General features: G+C 41.0%; 1 protein-coding gene across 1 annotated transcript in view; it reads left to right on the top strand.

Annotated features, from left to right (window-relative positions):
* Nucleotides 1-12,022, top strand: part of LOC106807022 (protein Wnt-4a-like) — a 19,045-nt gene extending 7,023 nt beyond the window's left edge. The window contains exons 2-6 of the mRNA XM_014809224.1: nucleotides 7,070-7,230; nucleotides 7,838-7,930; nucleotides 8,178-8,254; nucleotides 8,947-9,138; nucleotides 9,400-12,022. Coding sequence (XP_014664710.1) covers nucleotides 7,070-7,230; nucleotides 7,838-7,930; nucleotides 8,178-8,254; nucleotides 8,947-9,138; nucleotides 9,400-9,861 — 985 coding nt within the window. The 3' untranslated portion in view covers nucleotides 9,862-12,022. The remainder of the gene's footprint in view (nucleotides 1-7,069; nucleotides 7,231-7,837; nucleotides 7,931-8,177; nucleotides 8,255-8,946; nucleotides 9,139-9,399) is intronic.
* Nucleotides 12,023-12,955: the final 933 nt, after the last annotated feature.

The raw sequence follows: 12,955 nt of genomic DNA on the forward strand, positions 1-12,955 counted from the left end.
TATTAAAAATGTATAAATCTGGCCATTCTTCCAAACTTGGCGTCAACGCAAAACAAGCCGTGGTTATAACTAGCATAGTTGCTCCCCACGTCAGCTAGTTCGTGCATACATTTCCCAGCATCTGACAAGGAAGGTCTGCGGTTTGCTATTAAAAATGTATAAATCTGGCCATTCTTATTCAGGGAGTGGAAATAATTAGTACGTTTTGCCTGCAGTTAAGAGTAAATCGTAAATGATTGGGTAAGAAGTATGCATGAATTGTGGAGCCGAGGTGAGGTGCAAAACACATGCTCGAATTCCACTATAGGAAACCGTCCATGCATCGTATACAGGCAATCATATTGTTTGGAGTACGATCCACACATCTTCTACAGACCATCCATGCATTCTATAAAGGGGACAATCTATCTGTACGTTATAAGAAACTGTGCAAAAATCATAAGTGACCTATGCCTCTTCTTAAGAAGATCATGCATACATCTGATATAGTAGACCATTTATAAATCTTATGTAGAAAACCACTCATACACCAGATTTAGGCGACCGTCCGCACATCCCATGTATAGGAGACTATCCATATCCAGAGGAGACTATGTGTATAGGAGACTATATGTATAGAAGACTATATGTATAGAAGACTATATGTATAGGAGACTATTCTATCCAGACATCTTGTCCTGATCTTGCGTAGGAAACTCTGTAAGCATTAGCCGAGTGTTCGTTAATGAAAGACTTCATATCCTCTCTGTATCCAATGTTATGAAAAATAAATTGTAATCATAAAGTCGAATTTCAACCAATGAATATCAATATAAAATGATGTTTTGCAGTTGTTGTTTTTAGCATGAAATTCGAGGACCCCTTAAATTATTCCAAACGCGTGCCTTCTTACATCGTAATACGTTTGTTTATATACGACAATACCTTCCCATACCGTATCGCCGACAAATTATTTGCTAATTTATGTACATTACTTTACGGACTTGACTGGGCAATACACGAAGCTGAAACGAGTTGGAATTTTTTATGCGGAGGTTTTGCTACTTGAGGGCTACTGAAGGACCCTTCACACCCACGCCGAAACGGTACTCACGCACCCGGTGCGCGCTGGCTGGCAGACTGTACTAGTAAGCGCCGAGTAGCCTATTTTCGATTTGGGGTTTGTGCCGCGTATGCAAGTCACACACTCTGATTTGGTTGTGGGCACATGCATAGAAATTGTATACGCATTCTGATTAAGTTGGCGTCTTATTCATTTTTCGTGTAACGATATAATCACTTATAATTTATAATGGTTTCATTTATTGTAAAAGTGTTTTAATTGTGTAAAATTACGCGCGTTATTACAGTGTTTTAATTACGTACAGTAATAATTATTCAGCAAACAAAAGAATCATTCTCTTCCGTAACCGCGCGCGTATACAAGTTATGAGACTGGGTAAACTCATAAGAGGCCAATAATGTTGGTACACAGAGGCAGCACTGTAATTGCGACCGTGTTGAACATATAATATCTACACCCGATGGCCGCGTGTTTAGGAAACTTTACATCGCACACGACAACTCCCGTCATCATGACACACAGAGAATAGTCATGCTTTTGTTATCGATTCATGCTCAGTGATATTTAACCATGCCTACACTTGTTATCTTGATAGACGAAAATTATTTACTTGGTCGCTTTACTTAGTTTCATGTATATGTGCAATTTCCAACTCGCCATTTGTTGAATTTGCTCTGATTGAGTGATACATGCTTTACTTAGCAGTTTAACCTGCTTGTGTGACCAACTCTTAAATGTAGTATATACATATCGTAGCACATATTGTAGCGGTAGTAAACCCTACATACGTAGCAGTTGCTAGTAGAATATTATCAAGAGCTAATAATACCTAGAGTGTACAACGAAAAAACGGGAAAATAGTGCTATTTCACGACAACATTATTCTACTTTGCTTGCAAGTCTAGAATAATTTTATGGTATTGCATTAAGCAGAATTCTTTGCTCTCTAAAACAAAACCAACCGCTTGTCAATACAATACTCCTAGGCTGAGATATTGGCTCCTAAACCGCCCCTCTCACATGCCTCACGCCTCCTCGCATTCAGCTTATTCAGCAACCTCCACTCTCGCAGGCAACCAAGACTTGCAAGCAAAGTAGAATAACCATGTCGTGAAATAGCACTATTTTCCCGTTTTTCCGTTGTACACTCTAGGTATTATTAGCTCTTGATATTATCAAGAGTCCATAATAGAAAAAATTTCTATTATGGACTCTTGATATATTATACATGGTTTGATGCGTAATATAATCAGTGCATTCATGTCAGTACACATATGGCAATACGTGCATAACAATACGACACGTACAGCCGTACATTACAGAAACAGCTCACATCTGCGCAATAATCGTGCGCATGCGCACGGAGCGCACGCCGACGGGCTATGGTGTGGCAGCTTAAATGTACACAGATACGCATTCAAATTGTCATTAGAAACAGGAAAACTGTTCCCGCGATGGTAACGCATTTCTCGCCGACAGCCGCGGACCGCGCATCAATAGGCGTTTCGCAGTTTTCGCCCAGAGACTTGTGTATCGAGTCAAATCAAAAGCTCATCGGCGCGAAGGCTCAAAAAAGCGGGAAACCTGTTTCCATAGCATGTGCTAATTTGCCTACAGGCTCGTTGTCAACAAAAAATGCTAGCAAACGGAATCCCGGAGCCGCCGCCGCCGTATATAACAGGCACCTGTACAAATGCAGAGCGTCGGTTTAATCTCAAGTCAATATGTACAGAGTGTTTGGTGGATATAGCAGCGTCAGAAGACGACGCGCGAGCCCGTGCAGCCAAACTAGGAACCACGCGTGTGTCTGGTGTCGCTACGTTTCATGATCGCTCTGCTATGAAAACACATCGTGTATTACATGTTGTGATCAGCGCGAGGGAATATTTGTTCATATTTACTCCTGATATAATGGTTACTAAGTATGCTTTGAGCCATTCGTGGTCAGATTAAATTCATGTATACTAATATAGATATATGTTACGTCGTGTGCGTATATGTGTTCGTATACACATGCGTTTAGGGATAGATGTGAAAGCTTGAACTAATTGTTGACTCTGTGCTGAATTTTTGCAGTCTTTAAGAATATTATAGCATGCAGATTCCTAAAGATTTAAATCGAAAATAGTAACGATATTTTGATCAAGAAAACGCTGGGAGAAATGGGAAGGAAATTACTTGGAACGGAAAATATAGCTCGAATCCCAAACGTGCGGTACTATGCCTTTAGCATAAAAGAGTACATAGGCAAAACTCATTAAAACTTTTAAATGAGGTAAAAGGACGCCAAATGTGCAGAAACGAATGAGTAAGAAATATCCAGAAGATGTGACTGTTTAGATGGGATGATAGGATGTAAGGAGAAGATGTTTTTTTAACGAGTGCTGAATACATTTATGATCTTCTCATTACGAACCGAATGGCGGTGCAAAATTCGGTTATGCGATACCTACTGTTGTTACGAAACCGTAAATTTAATTTAATCATAACATTAAGCTGTGTTTACATTTAGAACAATCATAGGTAGAGATAGGATTAAGTTCGTTTATAATTTTGTATATTGTAGAAAATGGTTCATTACTCACATAAATCAAGCAAGCGATAAGCACCCGAAAACCGCGATTGAATAATTTGTTCAGGTCAGCAAACACTTTCGGGGAACTCCGCGGTATTTCGATTTTTCAAGTATCACAACGATTCGGTTAGCTCAGTATTGTAGTTTTACCCATGTCCACTTCCCTCACTCCCGGCCACATATTGATGGCCGGCCATAGTGAGTGCATGAAGCATCCTTCTAAATTATATTATCTACCATGATTCACGTCGTCACGTGTTCTAATCTAATTCGGTGGGCCGCGCATTGTTGTCTCGCCTGCCTTACAATGCTATTTCCCGCGCCCACTCAACAAATGTCTCTTCACTCCCTGTGGTTGATTCGTATTTGCTCCTGTTGAGGCAATTGCGCGCACAGACCTCGTCGTGGTGCGGGCAGGTGATACAGGTTTCCGTTAGTCTGTGGCAGCAGTCATAATCGGCAGAGGAGTGTCGTCGTTCATGCGTTGAATAGGCTGGTCCAGTGAATAGGGGGAATAATCTAGCTAATTACCGGCACCTTTTCTAAACGCGCGGAGAATGGTTACACGAAGGTTGTTGCGCTTGCGCTCATTGCCAGCTACTTGAGGTTAAATGCCTTCAATACGTCGGCACATCACGTACGGCGAATTGCGCACGTATACGCACTGTCATTTTTACCGACCGAAATTAACGTCGAATATTGTCAACAGTTAAGACGAGTATTGTAATAAAAATTCGATTTTAAATAGCAGAAATGCTGTTTTGCAGATTTGTGCTTACAATTGCGAAAAGATCGCGCGAAAAGATACGACAAGACAAGAGATAGGAGACAAGATATAAGTTACGAGTTCTTCTGATGGACGAATAGCTAATATAAACAATCTATTTTAGCTGTAAACTATATATTAATTCAACATCATCTAAATCAACCAAAGTCGGGCTGACAATATAAATGATCGCATCCACCACCTCAGCTGGATCATGTGTTGGGGTTTTCGAAAACTTATACAAACTCTCATAGACTTACGGACAGAGTGTTTGCTAACCCACAAAGATGCTTTTGCGATGTTGAAAAAAGACATGCAACATCGTGCTGAATTGGCAAACAGAAAAAGATGCGGCCACCCTTATCGTGACAATTAACTTGATAAGTGTCACCTTACAATGTATAAGGACATGCAAGTAATCAAAGGCTTTGTGTGTACTACTGTGTTTCTCAAAACCAGAGACATTATAGTGAGTGTGTAGCTTTTACTTCTGTTTATGATCATTTTCAGTTGTTTAACTGTAGACGATGGCGACGACGTCTTTGGCGGTTAATATGATGAAAATAACGATGATGATGAGATGGTAATTATGAGAATAATGATAATGATCAATATGATTAAGTTAAATAACCGTTTGTTCTCAGTATAATAGGATCACGCGAATATAAGGTTTATTGCATTATATCTTTATCGAGTTCACCAACAAGGAAAAATCTTTCAAATCTTTCGAACAACTTTCACTCGGAGCAGTAGTCGGAGTGGGAATCACTGAACCGCTGGCACTGCCGTTCTTTATTAATCTTTGCTGATTCCGCGAGCACAATGCACGCTCTGTAAAGACGGCTAAATATATTCACATGCACCGCACACACACACCTACGTGAGCATTTAATGTAGTTTTAATTTTACGTAAATCACCCCTACCTCTCTTTCTCCCGCTTTCTCCCATATCTCTTTGTCCCTCCCGGCCAGTGCGTCGTGCACGCGAGTGTCGGTTTATCTCTCTCCCCGCGCTCTCGCTCTCAGTCTCTCTCTCTCTCTCTCTCTCTCTCTCTCTCTCTCTCTCTCTCTCTCTCTCTCTCTCTCTCTCTCTCTCTCTCTCTCTGTGCACGAGTGTGTGGTGTTGTGTGGTGTGGTGTGTGTGTGTGTGTGTGTGTGTGTGTGTGTGTGTGTGTGTGTGTGTGTGTGTGTGTGTGTGTGTGAGCGTGCGCGCGCGTCTGTCCGTTTCTCTGTCTGTCTGCCTGTCGGTCGGTCGGTCGGTCGTCGTCGGCGGTCGGGTCGGTCGGTCGTCGTCGGTCGGTCGGTCGGTCGGTCGGCGTCGGCGTCGGTCGGTGGTCGGTCGGTCGGTCGGTCGGTCGGTGTCGGTCCGGTCGGCGGTCGTCGGTCGCGTCGGTCGGCCGGCCGGTCGGTCGGTCAGTCGGTCGTCGCGGCTCGGTGGCGCGTACGCGTCGCCGTCGAAAGGTCGGTCGGTCGGTCGCGTTGTACGGTCGGTCGGTCGGGTCGCTCTTCTCTCTCTCTCTCTCTCTCTCTCTCTCTCTCTCTCACAGTCTCTCTTTCTTTCCTAATCTATTTCTTTTGCTCATTCGTGCGCTCCCTCTACCCCGCCCGTCGTCCTTCTCCCTGTGTGATACTAAGGATTTTTCACTCAATTATCTCAATCAACACAACAACACAAGCACACGCACAAGCAACACAATCAACACAAGCACACGCAATTAACTTGATTTCTCACAGACCATGTAAATGCAAGCCGTATAAAAACACCATCGGTTTCAATTCTGCTCACGGTCATGCACACACTGCAACAAAGCCGTTGGGTATATACATGCACAAACGCATTATCACGTTGATATACAAATGTAGGTATTTTATGTGCTTAAATGTTTTTTTAATGAGCTATTTATATTTTCATTTCACAAATCATCATGTAACTGCTACTCTTCAAATATTAGTACAAAGTTAATTCCACACGCCTTTTTAACGGGTATGAAAAACGATGGATGACTGAAAAAACCCAACCCAGCACGCTTTTATGGCCTTTATAACCCGCGGACTTTTGATCGTTTGCTTCCATGTTAGGAGTCATGTTAGTTTTTTTCATTACGTTCATCAGCAACGATAGAGGCACTCCTTTTTCCTAGTATCTCAGGGGAGTCAGACAATGCTATTCGGGATATAGAACCGTATATAATATATATAAATAAATATCTATATCTCTATAATATATATATATATATTATATACGTAGTTTTCGCGTGTTTCGAGACGCAACACAATGACCGTCATCGTTACGTGGTGCTGTATACCTACATTTGTATACTGCTAATGTCTATATGTGTTTATATATGTTTATTCTTTTCAGATGGTATATTCATTATCGATTAGCGTTGGATAAATAGTTTTTATTGAAAGAACCTGGCCTCATATATTTCATTTAGATTAACGATCGGATTAATAGTTTATGATGTTTATACAAACGTACATGATGATATGCCGAAAACATTGCTATTGAACATGTTTTGAGTGAAGCGTTGAATCATTACTACACATACTGATTGAGCCACAGAAATTTCTTTACAGACATTTATATGGTTTGAATATGCGTGCAGGCCTAACCTAAATAGTCATTGAGCTTATATTACTATAACTGGACCGATTGTTTTAGGTTTCTAGGCACGTCCAGTGTCTACCAGAGTACTGTCGATCTAAAGACGTACAATTTCAAAGAGAAATGCCAGCAGTTGAACTACCTGATTCAGAAGCAGAAGGACCTATGCGGCATAAGCCATAACATTTTGGCCGCTGTGAGCAAGGGAGCCGCCATGGGTATGTAATGGCAGCATATATATATATATCAAGAGCTAATAATATATGTGTGTGTGTGTGTGTGTGTGTGTGTGCTGTGCTGTGTGTGTGTCATGTGTGTGGTGGCGTGGGTGTGCGTAATGTGCGTGTCGCTGTGTGTGTGTGTGTGTGTGTGTGTGTTGTGTGTGTGTGTGTGTTGTGTGTGTGTGTGTGTGTGTGTGTGTGTGTGTGAGTGTGTGTGTGTGTTTGTGCGTGTTTGTGCGTGCATGCGTGCGTATGCGTGTATTTATTCATATATTTATTCAAAAGGAACGCAGAACGCGACCTGTTCTCTAGCTAGACACTGCTCCGGCAGTTTGCGTAGTATTTATTATTGGGCAAATTAGGCATTGATTCGATAGATAATTAGGCCTACATAATTCGTGTCGTACGGTATGCCGTATACAAGAGAATGAGTTTGATCACGAAATAATATTTATAATGGATTTTACGCACACGGTAAAGCTATGTATAGACAATCAAATAACAGAAATTGATGTCAACATATATATTGTCTATTCCACGGGAACGGAAAAATCAATTCATCTAGAAATCTGACAACAGAATATTTTTCTCTATTTATTTGCAGGTATAGATGAGTGCAAGTATCAGTTCCAGACGCGCAGGTGGAATTGCACGACGTTTAACGAGACAAGTGTCTTCGGAGGAGTACTCAACATCAGTGCGTAAATCAACCGTTCAGTAATGCGAATGGGAAAAAAAGCAATAAACAAATTTATTTCATACGATAATCGTGATTCTTATATTACATTCACATTTCAATGCGTATTTATTATTAAATAATGATCAAACGCTTGTCTAGTAAATCAGTGACTCGTCTGCGACACGTAAAATATTCAGACCAGCAGCTTTAGCTCCTATTCGTCATACCTATTGTGGTGCCTCTAATTGACAGTTTTCCTCTACAGATAGCCGGGAAAAGTCTTATATCTACGCCATATCTTCAGGCGGCGTAGAACACGAGATTACTAAGGCGTGTGCAAAGGTAAAGACTAGGCCCAGTCGGTTTGGCTACAATCGGTCCCGAAATAATTGAATATAAATAATAAGGAAAATATGAGCTCGAAAGATTTCGTTAAGTAACTGACTAATATAGTTGCTCGGGTCTCAATTGAATTGAAAGAAGCGTGGGGGAGGAAGCGGGTCCTGTTTCGTAGGTCCTGTCCGAATAAATCCGGACTGTTGTTTGTAATTTATCGGATGTTCTCACGTAAGATAGTCGGAAATCCCAGCACAACCACGAGATGCAGACGCCAGGCTGATAATCTTCGAACACATATTTTTCCTCCCCCCCCCCCTACCAGTGCCACACTACTTCTAACATCTTGTCATATTATTTCACATGTTCAATCTTTTCTCCCATTTTAAATGCCTAATTCTTCCTCCTACTTCAAGTCTTCCCTCACACATTAAATACAACCGTATTTTCACATGTTCTATTTTTCCTCTAACTTAAATTACCCAACGTTCTCTCTTTTCAAACGCCTAATCTTCAAATCTTCTTTCACGAAAAATACCACCATATTTATATTTCTCTCATTTAATATGCCCTATCTTCTCTCTCGCTGTATATATCCAACAACCCCTCTCTCTCTTTCTCACTTCAATTGCCTTGTGACATCTCTAACGTCAAATGCCTTCCTCGATGTCACTTTATGTTACTTGTCGTCGGCACAGGGAGATATAAACGAATGTGGATGCGACGACAGCGTCCGGTCGCTGCCCACCAAGGACAAGTGGGAGTGGGGAGGTTGCTCACAGGACATCCGATACGGAGAGAAGTTCAGTAAAGAGTTCACTGACTCGAAGGAGAATTCCCGTGCACGAGATGGCATGATGAACCTACACAACAACGAGGCTGGACGAAGGGTAAACGCTACGACGAACCGCCTTCACTTCGGTCCGACCTCTCACATATTTTGTGTTAATTTTTGTTGGCAAGAACTAGAAATCTTGCTTTTATAAAAATTTATTTTTTGATATAGTAATTAAAAAAAATACAATTTCACATATATAAAAATTTCGAAATTACATTATCTCGAATTATTATATAGATTACTTATTAATTATAATGCTCTAATATATATACCTAAGACCGGATATAAGACCTATATCCCTTTCCGCTCACAGTCCATCCGCAGCACGATGAAGATCGTCTGCAAGTGCCACGGCGTTTCCGGTTCCTGTTCCATCAAGGTATGTTGGCGCAAGATGTCCGACTTCCGGCGCATCGGGAGCATGCTGAAGCAGCGGTTCGACGGCGCGACCTTGGTCGACCTTAACAAGCGACGCACGCGTCTGCGACCGAAGACCAAGGGACAGAAGCAGCCGACTAAGAAGGATCTCGTCTACCTCGAAGAGTCGCCTGACTTCTGCGAGTACGACCCGACGATCGGCTCGCTGGGCACGCGCCACCGAGAGTGCAACCGCACGAGTTACGGCATCGACGGCTGCAGGCTGATGTGCTGCGGGCGCGGCTACCACACGATGGTCGAGCAGGTGACCGAGGACTGCGACTGCAAGTTCTTCTGGTGCTGCGAGGTGCGCTGCCGAAAGTGCACGCAAATGGTCGACAAGAACTACTGCAACTGATGGTCATCGTGGCCAGTAAGTGTACGCGCGACTCGGCTAGTGTGGTCTCACGTACTTACGGAGGTGTGCGAGGTGCGAGGCGGATATTTGTAACTATAGTGCGAGTTGTGTGAGCCACGATATGGTTAATTATAACTGTAGTGCGGGTTTATAGGAGAGGTATGACCGTATGAGCTAGGTGCCTATCTACGTGGCGGTTATTGTGGAAACGTGAACAAGCGCGATGAGCAGCCACAGCAGATGGCAGCAGTTGGCCATGCGAGACGCATCACACAGATTTTCCATTGTCAAGACTTCTACGCTTAGAATAAGGTTGCGACACACGGTCAAAGTTTGCGTAAACAACTCGCGAGAGGACTGAATGGAAACTTGCGGGAACTAGCTGTATAAAAGCATAAAATGATGCAAACTTTGTTGTAAACTGATTTGCCAGTTTGTTCGCTTTTCTGGAAAGTGGTTATTAACAAACTGTTCAAGTATTAAAATATGTAAAGCCAGTTCAGTACCTCCAACCTGGTTTAACGTGTAAATATTGTGTGTTTTTTTGTGTGTATGACTACCACCAAGGTATAGCGCCTATTTACGCAACACTATAAATTTATATGTAATATCGATTGGGCTTCTGTGACTTATCCAAGCTAACAGCATCTTAATTTAATGGCTGCAGCATCTTATTTAAAATAATTAGGAAGCCATACTTCGACGTCTAGTATATTTCTACCATCAGTGCTAGCTTTCAGAATAATATTAACTTACTGTTTGTTCGAAAATTGGATTCAAGCCATTTTAAAATTGTCATTACCACAGAATTCTATAGGAAATATACGAAATTTAGACATTTCACAGTTGGTTATGTCACACTAATTTGTCCCTCAAGTTTTAAAGAAGCCTAAAATTTTAGTGATACTGCCTAGCAGTATATCAAATATTAGAGATAATATTTAACATTTTATAAAATTCGTATATGCCCTACATTAGAATGGATATTATTATAAAATAATGCAACTTAGATATACACGGTAGTTTCATTATCATATGCAGCAGCCGCTCATATGATGACGACACATGATGACGGCAACGCCGACAGCGACGCCGACAGCGACGCCGACAGCGACGACGACAGCGACGACGACGACGACAACGACAGCGATGACGACAACGACAGCGACGACAACGACGACTCTTTTAATTGCTGACTCTTCGTTTGATGACAACTTGACTTATCGCGTATGTGTTAAAATGTAATGCTCGATGTCTCAAAATTATTTATTGGAGAATGTATATATGTTTAAACAGTTTACACAGATGCAGCATATATAATAAAGATTTGTGTATTATGTATGTATGTTTTTTTTAGATATGCGCAATAGTGAGCAGCAGTGTAAAACCACTCTGACACTCTGTATAGATATAGTAGGTAGGCCAACGCGTACAGTTTAATGTATACTAACCTAGTATCCGCTGTTATTATTTGAAATTTTGTATTTGCTGCATGCGTAGTAAATGAGCTCTATTATTCAATGCTCATTATTCCATAAATTGTCTACCTATAGCTCATGACACATGTTAGTAGCAGCGGAGACGTAGCACCCAGAATTATATCATATATGTAGGCGGGAATATATAATAGCATACGTAAGCTTTGTTACCACCCGTGAGACCTATCTGGTTTTGCCACCTTATTTATCAAGTGCTTATTTATCTCTTTATATCCAGTTTTATCTGTGTGCAACAACACACATTTGTATATGCTACTGAAATAGACGTTTATCGCAAATCATTCCGTTCTGCAAAAGCATCAACAACGCGGGCTTCGACAGTCAGATATTCCGCAACGTCGATTGCTAACGTTCGTTCACCAAGAATTTCAACATTCGCGAGTGTGACGTCATTAGCTTTTGGATGAGCAACGTATATTTATTTAATATTGCTGCAATTAGTCTGGAATTACCAGTCTATTATCTATAGCGGCTCAATATATAGCACATCGTATTGAACAATAACACCACGCGAATACATTCAGTAACTTTCCGTTGTGAAAACATTATTTTGTAACAGGTTATATATAGTTTGTTGCAAAATATATGTGCAGTTTCATTAGCGTGCATGTTAGCAATTTTGTAGACGTTTTTGCTTTAATAAAGATAGTTATAGAACAAAATATCGTGATTTCATTTACAAGTATAAATGTATATAGTAACAAACATTGTATGTATTTTGACATTACCGCATGGCCCAACATTTGACCTACATGTACAGCTGTAATCCGGAGAAGTTTCTCTCATCAATAATTTTCCACATTTCTATACGTGAAAATATACTTTTATAAATATATAAGTTATATATATATATATATATATATATATATATATATATATATACTTTTGAAAATATATAATATAAAAAAAGGGCTCTGGGATTAGGTTCTAATATTTTACGCAATACATAATATATTATACATGTACATGAGTTGGAGGGGCTGGGCTGTAGATTTTGTTTTTTAGAAATACGGTTAGAATTTTTAATGTTAGAAAGCATTAACTTGCAAATCCGCATCACATGTGGTCTACTGTTACTCATGCTCGCACGCCTGGGTGGGCGCACACACGCACACATGGACGCGCACACACACACGCACACGCCCATGAATATATCACCACATCTAATTTTCGACAATTTATTTTTAGCAGTCCATATTATTTTGGCTTTAATTTTGTTATTTGACATAATCGTCATTTACATGGTTTATTGCCCCAGTCCTGAAAATATGAATTATAGGGCCAGTAGTTTATTAGCTTCAGCAGCAATCTCAATTGCACTAAATATTTCTATACACAACATTGTGGCGCCATCCCACGAGCGAGAAAGAGGGCGAGAGAGAGAGAGAGAGAGAGAGAGAGAGAGAGAAGGAGAGCGAGAGAGACGGAAAGAGATACAGGAGAGAGAGAGAGAGAGAAGGAGAGCGAGAGAGACAGAAAGAGATACAGGAGAGAGAGAGAGAGAGAGAGAGAGAGAGAGAGAGAGAGAGAGAGAGAGAGAGAGAGAGCGAGAGAGAGGTAGACCTGCTAGGTTAGACAGGGAGCATATAAATAAA

Source organism: Priapulus caudatus, unplaced genomic scaffold, assembly GCF_000485595.1.
Source record: "Priapulus caudatus unplaced genomic scaffold, Priapulus_caudatus-5.0.1 Scaffold190, whole genome shotgun sequence".
Taxonomy (NCBI): domain Eukaryota; kingdom Metazoa; phylum Priapulida; class Priapulimorpha; order Priapulimorphida; family Priapulidae; genus Priapulus; species Priapulus caudatus.